The sequence below is a fragment of the Schistocerca cancellata genome, chromosome 10 (genome assembly GCF_023864275.1).
Source record: "Schistocerca cancellata isolate TAMUIC-IGC-003103 chromosome 10, iqSchCanc2.1, whole genome shotgun sequence".
Classification (NCBI taxonomy): Eukaryota; Metazoa; Arthropoda; class Insecta; order Orthoptera; family Acrididae; genus Schistocerca; species Schistocerca cancellata.
In genome coordinates this window covers 75,678,307-75,705,259 of record NC_064635.1, presented here as the reverse complement: position 1 = coordinate 75,705,259, position 26,953 = coordinate 75,678,307, and the positions used below count along the sequence as shown (strand labels likewise).

Genomic DNA, 26,953 nt, shown 5'->3' with positions numbered 1-26,953 from the left:
TGACATCACAAAAGCATGCACACATTCAATGTTTTCATTGGTTTTTTAAGTTAAAGGCCTGTCTGAGCAAGGTTCATCTTCAGTGTGATCTCGGCCTTCCAAAAATAATTTGGGCCAGTGAAAAGCTTGTGCTCCTGGCAAGGATTGTTCCCTATAGTCCTGTTTCAACTTTTCAAAGGTAACACTTGCAGATTACCCAGGTTTAAAACAAAACTTGATAGCATAATATTGCTCTAAATTCTACTGTTCCATTTTCGTAACACACAACAAAAGCACAGCTTAACTGATAGTGCTCTCAAATATCATGTGATGGCTGTATGGAGCTGCAACTTGGGCTGAGTACCTGGAGGGGATGAACAAACCGGTCCACATAAGCAAAACAACACAATGTTGCCAGTTCACTCACAGTATATAATTTGTGTGTCCTACATACAGCATTTAACTTCACAGCTTACATTTATTTCCTCTGCGTCTTTGATTTGAGATTCCCAAAATACATTGGTATTTACAGTACCATTGTCTGTTCAGTAACCAAGTGAGGTGGTGCAATTATAAGATATTGGACAACCAATCGGTAGAACGACAGTTCAAATCACCATTTGGTCACCCAGATTTAGGTTTTTTGTGGCTTCCATAACTCACTAGAGGCATGCTCTCGAATGGTTCCTCTGAAAAATACACAACCAATTACCTTCTCCATTTTTCTCCAGTCAGAACTCGTGTTAGTCGCTAATGACCTCAGTGTCTATGTTATGTAAACCCTAATCTTCCTTTCAATGTGTGTCCTTTGTTAATGGCGTGCACTGCTGCTTCTGATTTGTCTGGCTGGCTGAGGTGAGCTCTTTGTGTGCATTTCACATGCGACTAAGAGATATGATATTGTGTGCAGGTATAGAAGAGGAGCCCGGGCAGAAAGGGAGAGGGAGGCATCGGAAAGGAGGTGGCCTGGAGTTAGGGAGTGAAATTTGTTGAACCTTTAATATATGCAGAATTTGCTGAACCTTTAATATATGCAGAAGAGCTCTTCTGGGGTGGGAGCAAAGGTCAACTGCCAGTCTAGGCACAGTGTGATGAAAGTAAAAGAAAAAGGAAATGTGAGAGGTGACGGCTCACATTCATGTGGCTGGTGAGCAGGGCCATAAGCAGACAGTAGAAGCTGTCCACTGTGGCTGAAGACTTGAGTACGAGAGAGTGTCGGACAGCCGTACACACAGTTCATTTCCTGTGCTCCCTATTGGTCACCCGGGTAATAGGTGTAGTTAGTTTTGTCAACAAGGTGTGGAAAAGGTGGTGTGATATTAAGGAAAGTTGCCACTCACCATATAGAGGAGAGGCTGAGTCGTGATAGGCACAATAAAAAGATTCACACACTCAAAGCTTTCGGCCATTAAGGCCTTTGTCAGCAGTATATATATATATATATATATATATATATATATATATATATATATATATATATATATATATATAGAGGGAAACATTCCACGTGGGAAAAATATATTTAAAAAGAAAGATGATGAGACTTACCAAACAAAAGCGCTGGCAGGTCGATAGACACACAAACAAACACAAACATACACACAAAATCTAGCTTTCGCAACCAATGGTTGCCTCGTCAGGAAAGAGGGAAGGAGAGGGAAAGACAAAAGGATTTGGGTTTTAAGGGAGAGGGTAAGGAGTGATTCCAATCCCGGGAGCGGAAAGACTTACCTTAGGGGGAAAAAAGGACTGGTATACACTTGCACACACACACATATCCATCCTCATATACACAGACACAAGCAGACATTTGTAAAGGCAAAGAGTTTGGGCAGAGACTCTTTGCCTTTACAAATGTCTGCTTGTGTCTGTGTATATGAGGATGGATATGTGTGTGTGTGCAAGTGTATACCAGTCCTTTTTTCCCCCTAAGGTAAGTCTTTCCGCTCCCGGGATTGGAATGACTCCTTACCCTCTCCCTTAAAACCCAAATCCTTTTGTCTTTCCCTCTCCTTCCCTCTTTCCTGACGAGGCAACCATTGGTTGCGAAAGCTAGATTTTGTGTGTATGTTTGTGTTTGTTTGTGTGTCTATCGACCTGCCAGCGCTTTTGTTTGGTAAGTCTCATCATCTTTCTTTTTAAATATATATATATACCTAAAAACAAAGATGATGTGACTTACCAAATGAAAGTGCTGGCAGGTCGACAGACACACATACGAACACAAACATACACACACACACACACACATATATATATATATATATATATATATATATATATATATATATATATATATATATATATATATATATATATATACTCTCTCTTAACTTGCAGACGTGTGTGTGTACTGCTGACAAAGGCCTTAATGGCCGAAAGCTATGAGTATGTGAATGTTTTTATTGTGCCTATGCGACTCAGCATATCTTCTATATGGTGAGTGACAACTTTCCTTCTCTGGTATCGTTACATTCCATCCTGAATTTTCCATGGTGTGATATTAACATACTCAGCAATACTGGGAAAAGTGACATGATGCTGATGTTTACAGGTACCACCAGGTACGTATGCCACTGTGAGAACTCACGTTGAGAAAGTGTTCGAAAGATTGTTTTTTAACAGAGTGTCTAAAATATTCCCAACCACCTGGCCATCTTGTGCAACTGCATTTAGCTGTTGGACTATGGTGTGCACTTTGAGCTGCTCCTGTAACTCCCAGTTATCCTGGATCCTAGTGGGTCCTTCGGAAAGCCCATTGCATTTCCCCCCCCCCCCCCCCCCCTTTTTTTTACTTGAATAGAATTTTATCTTTATGTTGTGTTTGTCTGTAGTCCTGGCAATATTTTAAATTTTTTGCCCTACAAACAAGTTAAGACACTTCATGTCTTCTGCTGCCTCTTCCTCCCTCTCCAGCATTAGATACTTCATTGCAGAATTGAATGATGAGTGTAGTAGTCTGCTGTCCAAGTGATGCCACCTGTTGGTGTTTGTATACAAGCATATAAAAGTTTTCATCCTGCAGAGGGAAGTCCCCCATGTTACTTCCTGATTTTGCTTTATCAGAACAGTAGATGGCAACTTTTATGTCCTTGTGTGTACTAATGAGATTTTGCACTAGTTCGAACAGATTTTCTTCATTGTATGACCAAACAATGAGACTGTCTACATGCGGACAGTGAAATTTTGATTTAGTTCAAAGTACACATTTTGAAATTAGACCTACCACGTGACTGTATAAAATAAAGTTTCATCATATGATGCTGTCCATGGTTTAATAGCTCATTTTCAGGTACTATCTCTTTCTTGGTGTTTTGTACATGATCCACTATTTGACTCTATTGCTTACATCTTGAGGTTGTAAACTGACATGCACGTGGTACTTATCTTCAGGTACTTTTCGATTGCTGTCATCATGACCGGAGACAGTTTTCAGTTGCTTAATAACTTCACTGCAGATATCAACTCCAACAGCATAAGTGTTTTTGTGTGTTTGTGTTTGTCTAGCAGTAGAAAACAGTGTGCCCTTTCATAACACAATGATGACATACCAAGTCTTGTATATTATATATATCTGAAGATTAAGTATTAAATCATAAAATATATTGTTGGATATTAATTTTCTTAATGCTCTTGGTTTAGGTTCCAGGCACACTCTGAGATCCATTTTTTTTTAAATACTCCTCACATATGTTCGTGATCCTCTGAGTTAAAAGGCAGCTCGTGGTGATGTTTATTTGTTAATGGAATATGACACCAGATTGTAGATAAGGAATGATGAGTGTGCTATATTTCTATCAAAATCATTCTCCAGCATTGCCAAAGCACTTCCTAATGGCATCCGTACGAAGGGAAATCTGCCGTGGAGCTCTTTCTTGTCCAGGCGCATATCCTAGAACATTTCTGGCATTTGCTCATCTTTACTTGATTCTTTTACAATTGCACAGCAATACAAATAAATATGTCGAGGTGGGATATATGCTTTTTAAGTCACATCTTTTTCATGGATTGCAACATTTATTCAAAAGATAATTATCATCAGGATAAAATAAAACTACTGACCCTTAATTAGATGAGAATTCTTGACAGTTGATGTTCTTCTTTCATACAGTGCTTCATTATGGATAACTGCATCATCTGTGAAGAGTCTTAAGGTTACTGTTAATATTGTTCACAGGGTTATTAACATGCAAAATGAACAGCAAGGGTCCCAACACATTTCCCTGAGCACACCTGAAGTTACATCTGTAACTGTTGATGAATCTCCATCCAGGATATGGTAACGTGCTGTAACCTCCCTACCAAAATATCCTCAACCCAGTCATAAATTTCACTAGATACTGCCATACAGTTATATTTTTGATAATGAGTGTAGATGTAATACCAGGTCAAATGCTTCTCGAATATCGAGGAATACTGCTTCTACTTGACTGCCTCGATCTGCGGTTTTCAGTATGTCGCCTAAGAAAAGTGCAAGTTGAGGTTCATGTGATTGATATCCTTGGAATCTGTACTGGGTGGCATGGAGGAAGGAGGTCATTCTGTTCGAGGTACCTCTTTACATTTGCCCTAGGTCTGTGATTACTGGCAGTTTTATTTCCCTTCTACGTAGAGAGTCTGTGACGTTTGGGGGCAAGGTATCCTAATATTGAAACAGGTGAAACTTTACAAAAAATTTCACATGCAGTCTGTTAGTTGTTTTGCCATTGTTTAGGAATGGTTAGTCATTATGTGTTCTTAAGTTGGAAACTTCACTTTGGTGGCAAAAGTAACTTTGACAGACGGCACTTTCAGATCAGAAATTAATGTGCGTGCGGTTCTAGAACATTCGCCACGTTTAAGAAAATATCGAGTGTGTACTTATCATATTCGTTAAATACACAATGATCCTTAAATACGGTATGTGCCTTTCCAAAATATGATACACTGGATCCCTACAAGTAATACACTGTCACCTACAGGTCAGCATCTAGCGACACAGTAGTGCACTGCTGGTTGCCGCTCTTCCCATATGCCAGCAACACAAGACATCTCTGCTAGTAAAATCATTGCTGAGAAAGAAAAGCCCCCCTCCAAAAAAAGAGTGTAGGCCAAAAGCAGAAGAGTCAGTAAGCTAAGGTATGACAAGTACAGAAAAAGTAAAGGAAACTGAGGAGACTGGTTCTGATATCTCTTCAAAGAGTGACACCGTGTATCATATTGATCCCTTGGGAGAATCCACACTAGATCCTATTTTAAATGACAGATCTGATACACGTAGATGGAGGAGACCATATGTTGGCTAAATGTAGAGGAAGAAAGAGGAAATCACTGGAAATGACCTACAAGTTATGGTTCTAAGGCCTTGTGGACAAGGTCAAAGTAGTTCTCACATTGAATGTAAAAGAAATTTCTCTTACTAATAAAAGTGATGTGATATGGAAATTGCCAATTCCTCTTGTTGCTACTGGGGTGAGAAATACCTAGTAAGGAAGTGGGAAACATCTAATGAGACATCTGCTTCGTGTCTTTGATGGTTCTGTTGAGATTAATAAAAAACAGACAGTGCTTCTCTTCTGTGTATCTCTTAGTTTTGTATTAGTGTCAATGTATTATGTATAATTGAAAACAGTTCCTACCCATTCCTGATTGACACTATAATATATTAAAATAGGAAAAACAAATAAATAATTTTCTGTAGTTCACTCTGACTTTAAGTTTCATGCCATAAATACCATAGAAATATCCCCCACACAAAAACCCCAGCTATACGTACATATCATTTTGTGTGTTCTCTATATCATTTTTAAGACCTCAGGCCTTTCAGTGTACATAACAATATCACAAGTGTGTCATATTTAAGAATTTCAGTTCAAAAAGTTATAAATTGTTTTTATTTTGTCTCATCTACATTTGTAACTTTAAGAAATTAAACACAGTTTCATTTTAAAGCAGCTTACACTCTCTAATATTTACAATTTTTCACCAAACCGTAATTTTTTTTTCCCTTTCAAAAAGACATAAATTTTGTGATTTTTGTATCGTATTTAAGTCACCTTACTTTAATACTTAAGATACTGGCAATAATGAGTTGGTTCATTGTATTGTGTTTATTTCTGACCAGTCACATAAATACGCATTGAAATTTATGTTGCAGGTTGTGGAGCTAAATGACAGTCACGGGCAGCTGATGGTCCACTGGGCTGGCGAAGGGTCGGATGTCATCATCTGTCTGGCCAAGGACCCACCTGGACTGTACACGAGGGCCCGACCTTCTTCAGTATACATTTCGTATGATTACGGAGACAGTTTCGTGAACGAGACGGAGAAGTTTCGCGTTGATGCCGGAAGGATAGTGTATCCAACCTTGGACAAATTTTACAATCACCCACATTTTGTTTCATATGTAAGTAGATAAATATCTATTTCTGAAATATATATATAAATCTGTGTGGCCTAAAGAATAGAAAAGTGATAGTACTAACTTTCCGCGTGCAATACACTAGTTCACAGCATGACAGTCCTGTGTTGCCAGTGCAAGGATGATTGTTGGCAACCAATGGTAGGCAAAAAGAGGAGATGTATTTTGAATACATAAATTGAAAAACTATTCTTCCTTCAGTGATTAGTTTCCTCATATTTGCTTCTAAAGCCTTAATGTATCTTCTGGTAAAAATCAAATCCTCTGTATGCTGAGTAATCTCTTGGAATGAACACAACTTTTACATCAACATACATTTAGGATTACCTGCTATTTTTCATCTGTGAGCATTTTTTAAATGCAAATAGTAGCACACATCAGTAAAATAAAAGTTTTCTAAAATGTTGTATGGTTACCGTATAACAGGAGTTGGTTTCCACATGAACAGGCAACATTTCCTTGCATAGCTGACATATATGGAAATACTAACAACAGCATTTGTAAATTGTGTATCGTGTAACTTATTGATTTTTATATATAATAGAAGGAAACATTCCACGTAGGAAAAATATACCTCAAAACAAAGATGATGTGACTTACCAAATGAAAGTGCTGGCAGGTCGACAGACACACAAACGAACACAAACATACACACAAAATTCAAGCTTTTGCAACAAACTGTTGCCTCATCAGGAAAGAGGGAAGGAGAGGGAAAGACGAAAGGATGTGGGTTTTAAGGGAGAGGGTAAGGAGTCATTCCAGTCCCGGGAGCGGAAACACTTACCTTAGGGGAAAAAGGGACGGGTATACACTCGGACACACACGCATATCCATCCACACATATACAGACACAAGAAGACATATTTAAAGACAAAGAGTTTGGGCAGAGATGTCAGTTGAGGCGGAAGTGCAGAGGCAAAGATGTTGTTGAATGACAGGTGAGGTATGAGTGGCGGCAACTTTAAATTAGCGGAGATTGAGGCCTGGTGGATAACGGGAAGAGAGGATATATTGAAGAGCAAGTTCCCATCTCCGGAGTTCAGATAGGTTGGTGTTGGTGGGAAGTATCCAGATAACCCGGACAGTGTAACACTGCGCCAAGATGTGCTGGCCGTGCACCAAGGCATGTTTAGCCACAGGGTGATCCTCATTACCAACAAACACTGTCTGCCTGTGTCCATTCATGCGAATGGACAGTTTGTTGCTGGTCATTCCCACATAGAATGCATCACAGTGTAGGCAGGTCAGTTGGTAGATCACGTGGGTGCTTTCACACGTGGCTCTGCCTTTGATTGTGTACACCTTCCGGGTTACGGGACTGGATTAGGTGGTGGTGGGAGGGTGCATGGGACAGGTTTTACACCGGGGGCAGTTACAAGGGTAGGAGCCAGAGGGTAGGGAAGGTGGTTTGGGGATTTCATAGGGATGAACTAAGAGGTTACGAAGGTTAGGTGGACGCCGGAAAGACACTCTTGGTGGAGTGGGGAGGATTTTGTGAAGGATGGATCTCATTTCAGGGCAGGATTTGAGGAAGTCGTATCCCTGCTGGAGAGCCACATTCAGAATCTGATCCAGTCCCGGAAAGTATCCTGTCACCACTGGGGCACTTTTGTGGTTCTTCTGTGGGAGGTTCTGGGTTTGAGAGGATGAGGAAGTGGCTCTGGTTATTTGCTTCTGTACCAGGTCGGGAGGGTAGTTGTGGGATGCGAAAGCTGTTGTCAGGTTGTTGGTGTAATGCTTCAGGGATTCCGGACTGGAGCAGATTCGTTTGCCATGAAGACCTAGGCTGTAGGGAAGGGACTGTTTGATGTGGAATGGGTGGCAGCTGTCGTAATGGAGGTACTGTTGCTTGTTGGTGGGTTTGATGTGGACGGACGTGTGAAGCTGGCCATTGGACAGGTGAAGGTCAACATCAAGGAAAGTGGCATGGGATTTGGAGTAGGACCAGGTGAATCTGATGGAACCAAAGGAGTTGAGGTTGGAGAGGAAATTCTGGAGTACTTCTTCACTGTGAGTCCAGATCATGAAGATGACATCAATAAATCTGTACCAAACTTTGGGTTGGCAGGCCTGGGTAACCAAGAAGGTTTCCTCTAAGCGACCCATGAATAGGTTGGCATACGAAGGGGCCATCCTGGTACCCATGGCTGTTCCCTTTAATTGTTGGTATGTCTGGTCTTCAAAAGTGAAGAAGTTGTGGGTCAGGATGAAGCTGGCTAAGGTAATGAGGAAAGAGGTTTTAGGTAGGGTGGCAGGTGATCGGCGTGAAAGGAAGAGCTCCATTGCAGCGAGGCCCTGGACGTGCGGGATATTTGTGTATAAGGAAGTGTGCAGGGCCTCACTGCGATGGAGCACTTCCTTTCACGCTGATCACCTGCCACCCTACCTAAAACCTCTTTCCTCCCTTAAAACCCATATCCTTTTGTCTTTCCTTCTCCTTCCCTCTTTCCTGACGAGGCAACCGTTGGTTGCGAAAGCTAGAATTTTGTGTGTATGTTTGTGTTTGTTTGTGTGTCTATCGACCTGCCAGCGCTTTTGTTCGGTAAGTCTCATCATCTTTCTTTTTGAATATATTTTTCCCACGTGGAATGTTTCCCTCTATTATATATATATATATATATATATATACAGCTGCATATGAGAATGACCAAGGGTCAGAACTGGCCACTAATGAAACATAAATCTGAAAGTGAAACTTCAACTTCTTCCACTAAATTTAACAACCTTTGGCAGTCTATGGTTTTCAGCGGTTGCTTCAATTGCCATTGTTTTTATCTTTATCAGTATTTTGGAATGAAGGCTGTGATCACAGGATTAATTTTTACCATAATTGTAGGTCTAGATTACATTGGAAGGTGACAAGGGTGGTGTTGTGAGCTAAGGCATTGAATGTAATGTGAGAAAAAACTAATCCGTAGTTGCCTAACAGTTCAAACAGTGATGACAATTCACTTAGTTTCAGGGATTATATACATCTAACATTACTTTGTGTTGTAGTTTTGATGTGTATCATGTGCACAAAATTATCTTGTGAACTTGCGGGATTATGGCTAAAGTTTCTTGAATAAGATGTGCACTCTGTGGCTATGTTTATACCAGGATTTCACACAGTAAATTCAACCTACTGCTATGAAAGTATCCTCTTTCTTGTTGATCTATGATAGCTTCCAGCCAGCTGTTAAACAGGACCTATTGTGTTCCCATGACAAATGAAGAGTGGTACCAGCATTGTCCGCAAGGAGAACACGGCAAGTGGCATAATCAGATTTTCTGTAAACTTCACTCAGTGGAAGAGGAGCCAGCATGAGTGAAAACGTCTTGCCTTATTTGTAGATGTTTGGCTGTTTCTAAAAAAATGAACATAGAAGTTTTAGATGTAATTTAGATACCTACTAGTGTGAGATTCTCTCACCTTAACTGATGGTGTAATGGCTGGCATTGCAGCATTTCAGTTTTGTGTCCAATGTCTGAAACCTAATTATTGTTTCTATTTATTTATTTATTTATTTTTTTATACATCTGCCCATGTCTGTAAAAGATTACTACACAAATGGTTTTCAATGTATATTGGTATAATGTTGGCCTTATTCATCAAATAATTTTATGTCCAGTAAATGAATTAAAAAGAAGAAAAAGAAATTAGTGAACAGAAAAAATTATTTGAAGTTGTTCTCAGTGAAATTCCTGTATTGTCTCGATTCATAATGAATAGCGAGTGCCAGTTTTTGGAAAACTGGTGTGTTATACGTGGTTTGCTGCAAAATTATTGCCAATGTGGTAAATATTTAGCTGGGCTGAGCTGCTTGTGCACTAAAAGGTGTCTAAATTATGTCGAAAACTTTGACACTTGTTTTCTCACAAATGGTTGAGTATCTGCAATTAAGCTTAGACGTGCATTTGCTTATTTTGCCTCCTCTTCCACTGAACAAAGTTTCTGGCACTTGCTGTTTTCTCCTTGTAATTAAAACATGCAACACTACAGTCACCCATGCCAGATCTCTCTCCTAAGAGTCATCAGGTGCATCTCTCTGGGGTATTGGCAGATACTTGCAATTTCATTTTTGCGGTATGTAGGTGGAACTTGCCCAGACAAGTACTACTGATAACACGTTTCATTTAATGCCTTGTGTAGTGGACTGACAAGACAGCCAGTCGACAGTGGCGGGTAACCGAAAGGCACGCGTTTACACACGCAGGCTTGCTTTAGGTCTGAAACAGGATACATAATGAATGCTATAAAGAAAAGTGCGTAGCTGCTGGAATACTTTACTTTAATCCATCATTTGTATACAGCATTCTTGATGATACAAGTGAGACTCTCTCTAGAAATGGTTAATGGCGCCTTGCTAGGTCGTAGCCATGGACTAAGCTGAAGGCTATTCTAACTATCTCTCGGCAAAATGAGAGAAAGGCTTCGTCATTGTAGTCGCTAGCAAAGTCGTCCGTACAACTGGGGCGAGTGCTAGTCAGTCTCTCTAGACCTGCCGTGTGGTGGTGCTCGGTCTGCAATTACCGACAGTGGCGACACGCGGGTCCGACATGTACTAATGGACCGCGGCCGATTTAAAGCTACCACCTAGCAAGTGTGGTGTCTGGTGGTGACACCACACCTTGTGTCAGTGCAAAGCATTGGTTCATTTCCTATTGCAATTAAAATTATTTGTGAAGTGGAATTTTATGTGCCCATTTGATGGAGCAGTACCAAATTAGTCTTGTGTGATACTGATAGCCAGTACTCCAGCAGCTACTGAATGATGCTGCTGCATCTCAGTAGCAGTCAGTGCAGGGAAGGGTGGCATACGGGTCACTGCTGAAGTGTTGTACTGACCCTGGTAATGCACTAGACTAATTTGGGTCCGCTGTATCAAATGGGCACGTAAATATCTGCATTAAAAATAATTTTGTAATGAGAAATAAACAGATGCTTCAACACTGGGTGTCATGTGACAGACTTGATGAGCAGTATTTGTTTGGGCTGATTCCAGGTGCACAGTGCAAAAACTGATCATCACAGAAAATGTGTCTGGGGGTTGAGGCTAGGTATTCACATTTTTATCTGTCAGTTTCACTATGTTTTAATTTTTGTGTATTAGAATACTTACAATACACTGTATTTAATGCTTCTTTTACAGACTGTATTCACGGACCTTGCTAACAGACTGGTGTACTCAACTTTAAACGATGGACACAGCATACGTGTGTCCTATACTAATATATCATTCACGCCATCTGACGTTCTCTTCAGTGACTCTGATCCCCGGGTATTTTTGATTCTTGACAGAGAACATCAAGATCGTGGGGTGAGTATATTGTCATTGCAGCTCTGTTTGTTTTCTGGGGTACTAAATATTGGTTACAGGTAGTTGTTAGTGTGTTGTGATTAATTTTTTTGCTGGAATGCTTTGAGTTTCTGTAAATATTTGCATTAACTCTTGTGCTAAATGTGTGCTCCTGAATGATAGGTATCATTCTTGCTCGGTCTTTTGTTAATGCGCAGACCACAGCAAAGTATATTGTGGCTAGTACATTGAGGAGTGTGCTATTGCTCAACCGATATAGTGAATGCTAAAGTTTCCTGTACAGTCTTTCCTGTACAGTCTTTTGTGTAAAATGATTAAATAGTGTGAAAATTTCATTGACAAGAAATTTACTTCACATCATAAAACTTTTCTGCCCAAAGTAATCTACTACTACTTTTCATTTTGGCTATCTGAGACCATGTTAATTCAGTTATCTTCTATTTCTGCTGGTATTTGTGCTTGTTCAATATTCTTTCATTCTCATACTTTGCAACTTCCTTCACCCTTCTTCCACAATGCTTTTGCCTTGTGTGTAATTTTGTCATGGAAACGCATGACAGCTTGAATTTGGAAGTAACCCTGTTAGAAATCTCTTTTTCCTCTATTCATATTTCTTCCAGACCCCTTTGTACCTCTCAGATCTAGCGTACTTTGGGTCTCTTGTTCACAAGAGACTGTGTTATCTGATGTATCAACCTCCTCAAACTCCCTCGGTTCATACTAAGGATGTGTCCGAAGAATGTGCTCTGTCTTTTTCTGGCAGTGTCAGGGAATGTGTCTATCTGGGATACACTTTTCAATTCAGTTGTCTTCTCTATTGAGTGTCTCCTCCTCTTAGAGGCTGTACTATCCTCCAGAGAATCATGTTCCAAAAGTTCTGGCCTCTTAAGTAACACTTTTCTTATGAGGTCCAGATTTCCTGCCGAGATAAGTTTTCGGGGTTGATTACTGTCTGGCAATGTCCCACTTTTTCATTGATTGAAAGATTCTTCTTATTGTAAATGTTCACGGTTAGTTTTTATCCTAAGTACATCTTGTTTATTTGTCCTCTCATTGCTTCTGTTACTTCAGTCATTAATGGGCAGTTCACTTTTTGTGAGCCTCACTGAATGATGATAACTGCAACAGACCTCAACTGAAATCCATGCAGTTGCTTTTGGTGGGAAATACTCTTCTTGTAACAATTCAAGAAAGGCACTGACCAACTTAAGTGTCTTCACAATGAGAGCATATCAGTATACCTCAGTTGATAAGAATGTTGTATGCAGAAGGGAAAACGGCTAAAATTTGAGTTCCTGTCTGGTAAAGTTTTGTAACAGCAGCACTCTGCCACTGAGGCAGGTGTCATTCTACAATTTTTGTTTATGTGGTGTAAAAAGTGAGTGTAGATAGAGCTCTCGGGCCTTTTCACTATCATCCTATACAAGTAGTGCCTGTCTGTTGCCACGCTGGCCTTTCAGCTGTTCTGTCACATTGGCACGTAAGCAACACTCTTCTGTCGATACACGGGTGACGAGGGAAGTGTATGTTCAATGGACCACTGATTTTGCTCACTTTTGCACAGTTGTGATCCATAGCTGGAAGTAAGAAATTCTGGTGTAGTACCAGGTGTTTCTCCTGCATATTTGAGAAACTGGTTCACAGTTTTGTGAGTCTATTGAATTACTGCACGAGAGCACCAGCCACTGAGCAGCGATATCTGCACAGACTGAAAGCTTGGATATAATATAATTTAATTCTTCTGCCTCTCCCCCTTCCTGTACCCAATCATCTTCTCCCAAACACTTGTACTGCTACAAGGAATGATGTTTGTTTAGAAAGGAACCTTAATAACTGCAAAACCAGTATTTTTTTTCCTAAATCAAAGAGAATCCCAAAAACCAAAAAACAGTTCATCACAATTATAGTCACAAATTAACTCCGCCTCTTCTGCGGTTCTAAACAAAATACTGTTGTGTGGATTTGGCTCCAAGTAACTCACTAGAGCTGGAACTAAACACTGAAATGACAAGTACCTGGAGAGAGCTGTTTTACAATGCAGAAGCCTGCTTCTCATTGTTAGACTCTAGTCACAGATGACACATCGACGGGAGCAGAATCGAGGGACTGCGAGCATTCAGTTCACAAATCAGCCAGCTGTTGTCGACGGGAACTATCCGCAATGGTCCCTGGCTTTCCTTACGTAGCTACTCTCCAGGAAGAGAAAAAGTGTGGTCTTGCAGTTTGCTGTTGCCTGGCCAGTTGCCCAGTGGTCTATAGCTATCAGTACCTCTCCTGGCAGTTTGGAGGTATATTTGAAAATTCCAAGTGGCTGCTATGGACTGTGTGAGCATTGCAATCCATTGACAGGCACATTACAGCCATCATGCATGTTGCGGCTTGTACCCCTGGGCACCATAGTAACAACAACAATAATTATAGTGGTACATTTGTGACTAGGTGTAATCTAGGTATAATAATGAATATTATTGAAATTAGCAGGTAGAAGCCAACTGTGAAGACGGACAGTTTGGGATTTGAAGAAGTGTAGGAACACATGAGACAATACTGACCCTGTGCCTGATTTTAGAAGATATGTTAAATAGAGGCAAACTTACATTTATAGCATCTGTAGATTAGAGAAAGCATATGACAGTGTTCATTGGTATACACCCTGTGAAATTCTGAAGGTAGCAGGGATAAAATACATGGAGCAAAAGTTACATACCGTTTGTACAAAAACCAGAGTGCAGTAAGAGAATTGAAAGGCGTCAAAGGCAAGCGTGAGAGAGTGAAACAGAGTTGTAGCCTATCCCCCATGTCCCTTCTACAATGCCACACCCAGCAATAATGTACTTCTACAATGCCACACCCAGCAGTAATGTACTTCTACAATGCCACACCCAGCAGTAATGTACTTCTACAATGCCACACCCAGCAGTAATGTACTTCTACAATGCCACACCCAGCAGTAATGTACTTCTACAATGCCACACCCAGCAGTAATGTACTTCTTTATTGACAATAAACCTAAACGTAAATGGGCAATTTTTATTACCATAGAACAAAAGTGAAAGCTCCTATTGTTTAATATTGCATTATTAAAAATAAATAAACTAAATGAGTATTGGGTGATAGTGTTAACCAAATATATGTCACAATTAAATTTTATTACAGTGAAACAATAAACCATTTAAATAGGCAAGAGCCATAAGATCAGTTGTAGAGTAATATGTATTATCTCCTTACTTTTAAAAATTCGTATCTTTGTTCACTGTCAGATATCAATGTTGAAATTTTTACAGTATGTTGCTATCGTATAGGTGCACAAACTGTGCAAAAATCATATTTTGATATTCAGTCCCACCTGAGATAACTATTCCCAAACTTTACAAAAAAATGAAAATTTTCAAATTTCAAAAATTCATAAAAAATTAAAGAAAAATTTATAAGCCTTCTTGTTCTATATGAGGCTAGTAGTGTATGATATCTAATTGTACAAAAAAAAATACTCTCATAAATCACTCCTTGTTTGTTATTTTTGGGCCTAAAAAGTAGATTTTTGAAAATTTGGATATCAAACTTTGGAGGTCATTTTGACTGGTTATTTTTGAATTTAGGGTATTTTGTGTAATAGACAATGTTGTAGATGACACTTTTCTAAAAACAAACATGGCAATTGCAATGTTGTAACTTAACCCAGTGCAGAGATATTCAAATTTTCGCTAATGTCTCCAGATTGAAAAATCGCCGTGTGCCTACAAATAAAAATGGCCACCATCCAGTAAAGGTGCAAGATAAATTATTTTAGAAAACTGATTTGAACTTCTCATATATAGGGCAATCACATATAAAAAAAATTAAAATATTTAAAAATGGTCAAGCAACCATCACTGGACCACTTTATATGGATTGGCCCAGCCCCGTCAAATGGCTGCCCATATTGAGCCACATTACACCCCCTGGAAGTAGCTCTTCTCCGTGTGTTTAATAGCGTACGAGGAAACCTGTAACTCCTACCCATCCAGATGTGGTTATACTAGAAAGAAACTTTCTTCGATCAAGAGAACCACACGTGAATACAGGCGTGGAACTGCACTCGTGCTGCAGCTCAAATTAACCGACTTGCCCTTCACACTGCCAGATCTTACCAGCGTAGGAAGGAAACCTACTGCCTTTCTGGACTCGCTTTCGGGAGGACAACGGTTCAATCCTGCTTCTGGCCATCCCGGTTTAGGTTTTCTGTGATTTCCCTAAATTGCTGCAGGCAAATGCTGGGATGGTTCCTTTGAAAGGGCACGGCCGACTTCCTTCCTTGTCCTTCCATAATCTGATGAGACCGATGACCTCGTTGTCTGGTCTCCTCTCCCAACCCAACCCTCTTGCCTTTCACCAATCGCACAAAGTATATATGATGGTTAGGAGAATATGCACCATAGTGCCAGGAGCATGGACTCTTTAGATTGGGTTAGGTTCCATCTCCAAAATGCATCCGCAGTCTTGGTCTCACGGTCGCGTTTCGCTTCCCGAGCATGGGGTCCCGGGTTCGATTCCTGACGTGGTCAGGGATTTTCACCTGCCTCGAGATGACTGGGTGTTTGTGTTGCCCTCATCATTTTATCATCATTCATGAAAGTAGTGAGATTGGCCTGAGCACAGGTTTGGAATTTCTACGGGTGCTGTTAACTGTGCAGTTGAGTGCCCCACAAACCAGTCATCATCATCATCATCATCATCATCATCATCATCATCATCATCATCATCATAGTCATCATCATCATCCAAAATGCGACTATGGAGCAGTCAGGCAAACCATTCACTGCAGTGTTGTGGAATGTCCCAGCAGGTCATATTGTGGAACTTCCCAGGATTACCTGATGTCAGTGAATGGCACAGATGTTTTATATTAATAATTTAAATGTCTGTTCTGTAAATTTTGTGCCATTGTTTGTTTGTTGTTTAATAATGTGCTTACAAACTACAAAATTAGTAAATAAATAAATCCAAAGATTCATGATTCCCTGTAGAAAGACAGTTGTTTGGGGAAGATTATTATCAGAGGAGGGGGATGGAGGAGAGAGAGAGTGGAGCACAGTACTGTCAGACTTATAGTTCACTGCCTTAGTGAGTTGTGCAGATGCTGCACTGGTGTTGTACTCGACAGGCTCTTGAAACTTTGACCTCCTCTTTCTTGGATATGCTTGAGAAGTGAATCATTCTAGAGTGGTGCTTGTTGCAGCTAAGTGTGTACTACAACTGTGTGAAACATGGGTAAAATTGGTGACCTGGTGGCTGTATGCTTCTGTTGTTAGACTCCTCTGCAAGCTGTGATCCTCAGAACTTTATTTATAGTGTGATTCCTTTGTAAATTTACAATTGAGAGATCCTTTATTATATCCTCATTTGCCTTGCATTAAATAGAGATATTAGAGATATCTAACAACACATACTACATAATGACCTTCGTTTTCCTTTGATCACTGTGCCGCTTCTGAAATTCTTTGTGAAATTTCCTTAATTTTTCAGATTATTTGTTTTACCTGAGAAAAGTTTCATGTATTTGAAGATTTAAGATCTTACTCAACAGTTTGTCATTGAAGTGGCAATTTGAGTGGTATGTTGAGTGCTTTGAGTGGCTTGACTCAAAATTCGTTTTGTGCTACTCAAATAGATTGCAACATAACAGCGCAATAAATCAATTGAAAACTATTTACCCTTATTTTTATGCAGAAACTCCAAAAGCTGTGTAATTCATGCTGTTTTTGATGTCCAGGATTTTTTCATGTGCATGATGTTTCTGATGTCCAGAATTTCTTCATGTGCATGATGTTTTTTTTTCAGCTGTGGGTGACAACAGATTTTGGAGTTAGTTTTACTCAAGTGCAACAACGAGTGAGGACGTTCTACTGGTCGGGCCCTTGGGCTGATCCTCCACTGCTGTACGTAGAGAGGCAGGAACCATCCGGAGAGTCCACGGTCATATCGTCAAAGTCCCTGTTCTTAAATGATAACAGCAGCATTGTCATACGGGACGTTCTGGATTTTCAGATCAAGGGAGACTTTGCTTTTGCCACGAGGCGTGTAAACGTAAGTGAATTTCTGCTTCTTACTACATACATGATAAATATAATTCTGCAAAGATTTGTACAATAGAAAGTGCTGATCATTTTAATCTAACATCACAAAGTACATAGAACGCAATTATTGAAAGTTGAACAGCACATCATCTCAGCTTAATTTTTTTCCATTTTATTTGTTGACTGTCATTTAAAACGTATATCAGGCATATAGAGTGGAACAGCATGTGACCTAGTTTCACAAAAACTTATTTAATTCCTTGAAAGTAATCAGGGTAATTAAGAAAATCTTAATTATTGATTTGAAATATTGCATGAACAACTGCTGATACCTATATAAGTGAAATGTCAAAAAGTTCATTTCTTCAAGGTCCGTCTATTTTGTATATAAAAAGTTACATTACTCTGATATTTAAGTATCAGAATGGTTTCATTCAAATCAAGTACTAAATTCAGGACATTTAGAGAACAGAAGACACTAGGAAAGCAAGGAGGTGTCAATAAGATCATGTATTCTGAACAAAACTTGAAAGGACGAAAGAGAGAAAAAATCACTCGAATGTTTTATGAAATTATTTGTTTGAAAGTAAGAAATAAAACAGATTGGAGAAACATATGATGGACCTTTCAACAATGCTGGAAATCTTGTACAACAAATGAGGTGTGTCAAGTGTTTATCTAATCTGTTTCATGTATTATTTTTAGACAAATCATTTTATAAGGCATTTGATTTTTATTTGTACCTATAAATGAAATAGCTTCAAACTAACAAGTAGAAAATATGCAGCACAGAGGTCACCTCAAACAAATAATGAGCAAACGAAAATGTTTGCTTATAGGGATCTCATATGTCATACAAATTGTAGCAATTGCTATTTATTTCTCCTTTAATTTTAGATGTCTAGCTACTGTAAGAACAAGTAAAACAATATTTTGATCACTGTTCACTGAGAGTGTGTTACAGTTTGGTACTGTCGAGTGGTGTCCATACCACTAGTAATTTGCTGCAGTTACTTGAAAGTCATTGATGAGGTTGCTTGTGTATTATAGCCTGTTTGCGTGTTTTGAGCTTCCTGTGATTTCATACATCATTTCATTTATGCCACTTTTCTATAAGGATTGCTGTAGATTCTTGTAGTTTCAGTGTGTAATGTACCTTCTTTTGAATAAATGTGATACCACTGCAGCCGGGTGAACAATTAAGACATTCAGTTCATATGTGCATCAGTGAGTAATGTCTGTGTACTTTCTTTTCTTTCCTGCCACTTTTGCTGTTTTGATCAATGAGGCAGTTCTGTTATTTTATCTGAGCTGTCAGCTCATGCCAGAGATAGAGTTCCTGATAGGGGAAAAACTGAAGAAAACAAACAGTTTACTCCCATTCCTGTAGTAAAACAGCTGGTGTCTAAAAATCAAAGATAAACACACAGCTTACAAAATAAACCACACTTCTACTCATAAGAAAAGGTAAATGTTTTAATGGCAGTTTGTGATGTTAAATTTAGAGCCTTACAGTCTGAGCTATTCACAGTTACTTTGCAACTTTCTCGACAAGTGATTCTCATACAGTGAACTCGATAATAAAAGTTTAAGATACTGAAGGAATGATTTAAAGGTTCCATTCTGTACTCCTAAGATCAAACATTTTCATAGAGACATGCAAATTAATGAGGACAACAATAAATAATGAGGCTACTGAAAGAGATACATGTGTTGGTTTGTGAGATGATATTATTATTTTTTTCCTAAAAGCTAACTACTGCAACAAAATTTAACGGGTTACAAGCTCTTGATCGAGGAGGGGAGGGGGGGGGGGGGGTCCTTTGCTTGTGGCGAGTCTTTGAACAGTGCAGACTATAATGCACTTTTTAATACTTTGTTCAAAGTCATCTGGTGGTGCGAGAAGGCAAGTGACAAGTGTTGAGAAGGAGGACAAAGGGATTTGCTGCATGATATCCGTACACAAGTCTTATGTATCCAAGGGAAAGAAGGGGCAAAGCTTGAGTGTGTGATAGGCTCATCTGGAGGTCAAAGGAGCAAGTACGGTTGAAAAGAAGACTTATTTCAGTGACGTGCTTGATGGTAAAGGTCAGCCAAAACGAACAGGCGTAGAATGGTAATAACATGCCTTGTATTATGACACTCACTGAACTTCACTGCACTAAAGTACACTACTCTGCACACAATAATCCAGGTGGTGATAGAGTAGGTGGGGGCTGGGGGGGGGGGGGGGGGGAACTGGGTGCCCAGCATCAGACTTTGTGGAGATGCAGTCAAGGAACATCCCTCGAGGGAACACAGCTCACGAAGGTGGCGCAGAAGACACAGTAGCACTTCTTTCGTTAACTGGACTGTGGAAAAACATCAAAACTGGTCGTGAGTGCAAAATACTGCTGTCAGCCGCAAACTCCGGCGAAGGGTGGAAGCTGATGTCATGAGCCACGTGATGATGTGTGAAACAAGCTGCCGAGAGCGCGGCCGGGAAGTGTTACCGTGTCGAAGCCAGGACAGGGACTGCTCGAGCTATTGTTCAGTATGTGCGACTCCAGAAATTGTGGCAGCCTAATTTCTACTTATGGCAGAAGTGACCGATGATGTTCCTGGGGAGACGCAGCGGTACCTTGGCTCGTAGGAGCTTTGCTGGATGCTGGTGTTCGGTCAGTGCAGCTTGTCATCTGCTGCTACAAGTAGAGGCTAATGGTAGGAGTTGCCACAATATATACGGACAGGGTGAGTAGCGAACTGCTGCTTCTTGCTGATTGTTCTGTGGTGTACGGGAAAGTGTCGTCATTATGTGACTGTAATAGGGTATAAGATCATTCCACGTGGGAAAAATATATCTAAAAACAAAGATGATGTAACTTACCAAACGAAAGCGAAGATGATGTAACTTACCAAAAAACAAAGATGATGTAACTTACCAAAGATGATGTAACTTACCAGTTAGACAAAACTTCTAGTTGGTATGATGAGTAGTAGTTTGCTCTCTGTATAAAAAAAATGTAATGAGTTGGAAGAACAATCCCATGATGTTAGTGTACAGGATTAGTATTGTACTGCTTGGGGCACTCGCATCAGTTATCTAGATGTAATGTTGCAGAGTGGTATGAAATGGAATGATCTTGCAAGAATGGTAATAAAGAAGGTGACTGGCCAACTTCATTTTATTGAGGGAATTTTAGGAAAGTGTGGTTCATCTCTAATGGAGACTGCATATGGAATGCTATTGCAACCCATTCTTGAACACTGCTCCAGTGTTTGGGATCAGCACCAGGTGAGGTTAAAGGAAGACATCAAAGAATTTCAGAAGCATGCTGCTGGATTTGTTACCAATAGGTTTGGTCTACATGAGAGTGTTATGGAGATGCTTTGTAGAATCAAATGGTAGTCCCTGGAGGAAAGATAATGTTCCTTTTGTGAAACGCTGTTGAGAAAATGCAGAGAACTGGCAATCAAAGCTGACTACAGAATGATTCTAGTACCACCAACATACAATTCACATAAGGATAGCAGGTTACTATTGTCTCAGTAAAGTGCAGCTTACTGTACACTAATAACATGGTGTCTTGACAATAGGAAGTGCATCTGCTGTAGGTTCCTAGTACAGTATAAAGCAGCAGATTGAATGCTTAGTGTCTAATCCATTTTTAAAAAGTTTTAAAAGGTATAGACTCATTACTTAAACTGATATTTTCCCCTAAAGTTCTGCGTAGCTTGTGAAGTATACATTCCAGTTCCTGTATTTTGAAACAATACAACTGTTCTTTTGATATTAACAGTATCCCCTTCAACTTAACCATTATCTGCTCTTATTGACAAGGCACTCACATTAGAAGAATAATTTCACGTTGATCCATTTGTTTGTTCTAAACATTGATAATACCTCACCCAGTGATGGCAACCCAATTGTCTTGCATTACTTGCGTTAAAAAATGTAAGAATTATTGCAAAGTACTCTACTGGTTTAAAAAACATGTACAAATATAACTTTTTCTCTGCAGACAACAGCAGTTAGTCTGATGGTGTCATACCGTGGAGCGCCATTCAAGGAAGCACAGTTCGACAGGACAATATCACCACACACCGGATACTACATTGCAGACGTCAGTGGCACAGATGTGTTTGTGGTGGCCAGCCATCTGGATATTCTGCCCACGCTTTACGCGTCACGCAATGCTGATGCCAGTGTTTACTCTCTTTCGCTCGATAACTTCTTCTGCTACTTCCCTGGTAGTTCATGGAAGAACTCGTGGCTTGAGTAAGTAATGTTGAACAGTAATGCCTAATATTCTGGTGGTGGTGGTGGTGGTGGTGGTGGTGGTGGTGATTGTCTTCAGGTTTAAGATAGGTTTGATGCACCTTTGCATGCTTTTGTATCCAGTGAAAGTTGTCATCTGGGTATGACTAGTGTAACTTACACCCACTTGAACCTGCTTGTATATTCAAGTCTTTGTCTCGGAGCCCATCCAAATTTACGGAAAAAATGAAATTTTCTGGATCGAATAAGTAACTAACTAGCAAGTTTTGCTAATAAAAGCGATCATTTTTGGAGTACGAAAAATAGAGCTACAAAGCTATTCATCTGAATTTTGGAAATAATCATTACTTTAGAATCGAACATTCTTTGAAAAATGATCTTTTGACAATGAACAGCTTTCAAAATAAATGGTTCTTGAAAAAGTAAAATGTTGGCTGAGAAGGGGAAAGTGAGGGCTTTTGATCTGAGTATATTTTTGTAGTCAAAATTATTTATTAACTCACTCCTAATTTTGTCTCCATGTTTGTACCAATGTTCGAATTATGGGTACCTTGTTGTAAGAATTATTTCTAGGTAAATGATTAATGGAAAATCTCATATAAAGATGTGAAACAAATACTAACAAAGAGATAGAGGGGCTGGCCAGTACTTACCTCAGCTCGGTACAGCCGATAGATACACATGAAACAGAACCGAAAATTTACGTTCCTAGCTTTCAAAACAAATGTTCCTTCATCGGGGAGGAGAGAGGGGAAAGAAAGGGAAGAGGGGAAAGGAGATTCAGTTACTCACAACCCAGGTTATGAAGCAACAGGGAAAGGAAAATAGGGAGGGTAGCAAGGATGGAGGCATAGTTGTCAGTGTTACATTGCTACCCTCCCTATTTTCCTTTCCCTGTTGCTTCATAACCTGGGTTGTGAGTAACTGAATCTCCTTTCCCCTCTTCCCTTTCTTTCCCCTCTCTCCTCCCCGATGAAGGAACATTTGTTCCGAAAGCTAGGAACGTAAATTTTCGGTTCTGTTTTATGTGTATCTATCGGCTGTACTGAGCTGAGGTAAGTACTGGCCAGCCCCTCTATCTCTTTGTTATTTCTAGGTAAACCAATCAGATTATCAGCATCAGGAATCCAGAAATTACCTGGTGAAAAATGGAACTTTCTCTGCTGAAATAAGAAAGTAACCGTTGTGCCACTGAGGTGGCAAGTCACGGGATAGTGATATGCAGATGTACAGATGGTGTTAGTATTGTGTACACAAGATACAGAAGTGCAGTTCATTGATTGAACTGCCATTTGTATTTGGGTGATTCATGTGGAAAGGTTTCCAATCTGATTATGGGCACATGATGGGAATTAAGGATTTAAAAGTGGAATAGTAGTTGGAGCTAGATGCATCAGACATTCCATATCGGAAAGCATTAGGGAATTCAATATTTCAAGATCTGCTGTGTTGAGAGTATGTGGAGAATACCAAATTTCAGACATTACCTCACACCACAGACAACATAGTGGCCAACAGCCTTCACTTAATGACCAAGACCAGCAATGTTTGCGTAAAATTGACAGTGCTATCAGACAAGCAACACTGTGTGAAATAACTGCAGAAATCAACGTGGGATGTACAACGAATGTATCTGTCAGGACTGTCTGGTGAAATTTGGTGTTAATGGACTCTGACAGCAGATGACTGATGCTAGTGGCTTTGCTAACAGCACGATATCGGCTGCAGCACTTCTCCTATGTTCGTTACCATATTGGTTGGACTGTAGATGACTGGAAAACCATGGCTCGGTCAGATGAATCCCAAAATCGGTTGGCAAGGGACGATGGCAGGGTTGGAGTGTGGCACAGGCCCCTCAAAACCGTGGCCCATGTTGTCAAGTCACTGAGCGAGGTTGTGGGTCCATTATGGTGTGGGCTGTGTTTACATGGAACAGATTGGGTTTGTGGTCCAACTGAACCAATCGTTGACTTCAAATGGTTATTTTTGGCTACTTGGAGATCATTTATAGCCAAACAATGACGAATTTTTATGGATACAATGCGCCATCTCAGTGAGCCCCAATTGTTCACGATTGGTTTGAAGAACATTCTGGACAATGTGAACAAATGATCTAGCCACCCAGTTTGCCCAACATGAATCCCACTGAACATTTAGGAACATAATCGAGAGTTCGTACCCAAAATCATGCATCAGCAACACTTTGCAAATGATGACTGTAGAGGCAACTTGGCTCAATATTTCTGCAGGAGACTTCAGACGACTTGTTGAGTACATGCCACGTCAGGTTGGTGCTCTACACCAAGCAAAGGGAGTTCTGACACAATATTGGGAGGTATCCCATGATTTTTTTGTTAGCTTGCTGTATTCATAAAACAAGATTAAATAATGAAAGAAAATGATGTCGCTGTCAGTAGTGGTATAGAGTAAGTTGATAGATCAGCCTTGCTCTGTTACAGAATGATATTGTGATATGCAAAGATTGATTCATAGGTGTGAAATATTTGAAAATATTACACTGAGAGTAAAATAATCATTAAAAATTACTTCAGTGTATTTTGCACTTAAAAAATCCCTGATTAGTAATGTCCCTCTGCATTTGATGGCACCCTTTAACCAGTTATAATTTGTCGGGAGACTGAAGACCAAGAACCCCCCCACCCCACTTCTCTCTCTCTCTCTCTCTCTCTCTCTCTCTCTCTCTCTCAAGGAACTCTCATGTAAGATTTCTTGAGTTCCAGTGAATGATAAACTAAAGTGGATCAAAATGTGGAGGTACCAGAAACATCGGTTTACCATACTTTGTACGCAGAGGTATCTCCCATCACATTGATTTATAAACAGTGTTTGCGTAGTTTATGTACTTTACCCCACAGTTCTGTAAGAGGCTCAAGTTGCAGCAGAAAACAAGCAAAAATTTTAAAAAGATGTTTGTATTCAGGAAAAGGGAGCTTACAAGGATGTTGTATTGTATTTGCATTCCAATACTTCATAATGGTTATGTATTTACTCCTCAAGGTCCAAGTCTTTAACTGGTGATATAGATTTATGTTTGCCTCAGTTGCTGAAAGAAAATGTGGTGGTAGTTCCTTTCAAAAGCACACAACCATTTTTGGTCCATCCAGTCTAATGCATTAAGGTGTTGCTATGGTCGAGATAGGCTACAGTTATTTGGCTGGAATGGGATTTAGGTCCCCGCCTGGCCTCCAGACTGAGGTTTTCCTTTGTTTTCCTAAGTCTATGAAGGTGAATGCTTTCTTTTGAAAAAGATCTGAAATTTTCTTTTCTCACCCTTGTCCTGTATTCCATGTGTTCAATTTCTAATGTATTCATTCCAGACAGGCATTAAACATCAGGCTTCGGTTGTACAATCTCTCATTGACTGGGGTAGTGCACATTAAACTTTGGTTATTACACACTAAACTTCCTTCATTTTAGAATGTTAATAGAGCTTAATGTCCCATCTGTGATTAGCTCATTAGAGATGGTTCTATCTTTTTACTTATTCTTATGTCAGAAATTCCTCCCCATGAACCATGGGCCTTGCCGTTGGTGGGGAGGCTTGCGTGCCTCAGTGATACAGATAGCTGTGCCGTAGGTGCAATCACAACGGAGGGGTATCCGTTGAGAGGCCAGACAAACATGTGGTTCCTGAAGAGGGGCAGCAGCCTTTTCAGTAGTTGCAGGGGCAACAGTCTAGATGATTGACTGATTTGGCCTTGTAACACTAACCAGAACGGCCTTTCTGTGCTGGTACTGAGAGCAGCTGAAAGCAAGGGGAAGCCACAGCTGTAATCCCAAGTGCACGCAGCTTTACTGTATGGTTAAATGATGATGGCGTCCTCTTGGGTAAAATATTCCGGAGGTAAAATAGTCCCCCATTCGGATCTCTGGGTGGGGACTACTCAGGAGGATATCGTTATCAGGAGAAAGAAAACTGGCGTTCTACGGATCAAAGTGTGGAATGTCAGATCCCTTAATCAGGCAGGTAGGTTAGAAAATTTAAAAAGGGCTTGTGGATAGGTTAAAGTTAGATATAGTGGGAATTAGTGAAGTTCGGTGACAGGAGGAACAAGACTTCTGGTCAGGTGAATACAGGTTTATAAATACAAAATAAAGTAGGGGTAATGCAGGAGTAGGTTAAATAATGAATAAAAAAAATAGGAATGCAGGTAAGCCACTACAAACAGCATAGTGAACATATTATTGTGCCCAAGATAGACACGAAGCCCACACCTACCACAGTAGTACAAGTTTATATGCCAACTAGCTCTGCAGATGACGAAGAGATTGATGAAATGTATGATTAGATAAAAGAAAGTATTCAGACAGTGAAGGGAGAGAGAATTTAATAGTCATTTGTGACTGGAATTTGATAGTAGGAAAAGGAAGAGAAGAAAACATAGTAGGTGAATATGGAATGGGGGTAAGAAATGAAAGAAGAAGCCGCCTGGTAGAATTTTGCACAGAGCATAGCTTAATCATAGCTAACACTTGGTTCAAGAATCATAAAAGGAGGTTGTACACATGGAAGAATCCTGGAAATACTAGAAGGTATCAGATAGATTATATAATGGTACGACAGAGATTTAGGAACTAGGTATTAAATTGTAAGACATTTCCAGGGGCAGATGTGGACTCTGACCACAATCTATTGGTTATTAGCTTTAGATTAAAACTGAAGAAACTGCAAAAAGGTGGGAATTTAAGGAGATGGGATCTGGACAAACTAATTAAACCAGAGGTTGTACAGAGTTTCAGGGAGAGCATAAGGGAGCAATTGTCACAAATGGGGGAAAGAAATACAGTAGAAGAAGAATGGGTATCTTTGAGGGATGAAATAGTGAAGGCAGCAGAGGATCAAGTAGGTAAAAAGACGAGGGCTAGTAGATATCCTTGGGTAATAGAAGATATATTGAATTTAACTGATAAAAGGAGAAAATATAAAAATGCAGTAAAT

At 39.8% G+C, this 26,953-nt stretch overlaps 1 protein-coding gene across 1 annotated transcript in view; it reads left to right on the top strand.

The window, feature by feature from the left end:
- LOC126106895 (sortilin-related receptor-like) overlaps positions 1-26,953 on the top strand; it is a 193,742-nt gene that overhangs the window by 13,684 nt on the left and 153,105 nt on the right. Inside the window, exons 2-5 of the mRNA XM_049913310.1 lie at positions 6,116-6,364; positions 11,512-11,679; positions 17,500-17,745; positions 21,737-21,993. Coding sequence (XP_049769267.1) covers positions 6,116-6,364; positions 11,512-11,679; positions 17,500-17,745; positions 21,737-21,993 — 920 coding nt within the window. The remainder of the gene's footprint in view (positions 1-6,115; positions 6,365-11,511; positions 11,680-17,499; positions 17,746-21,736; positions 21,994-26,953) is intronic.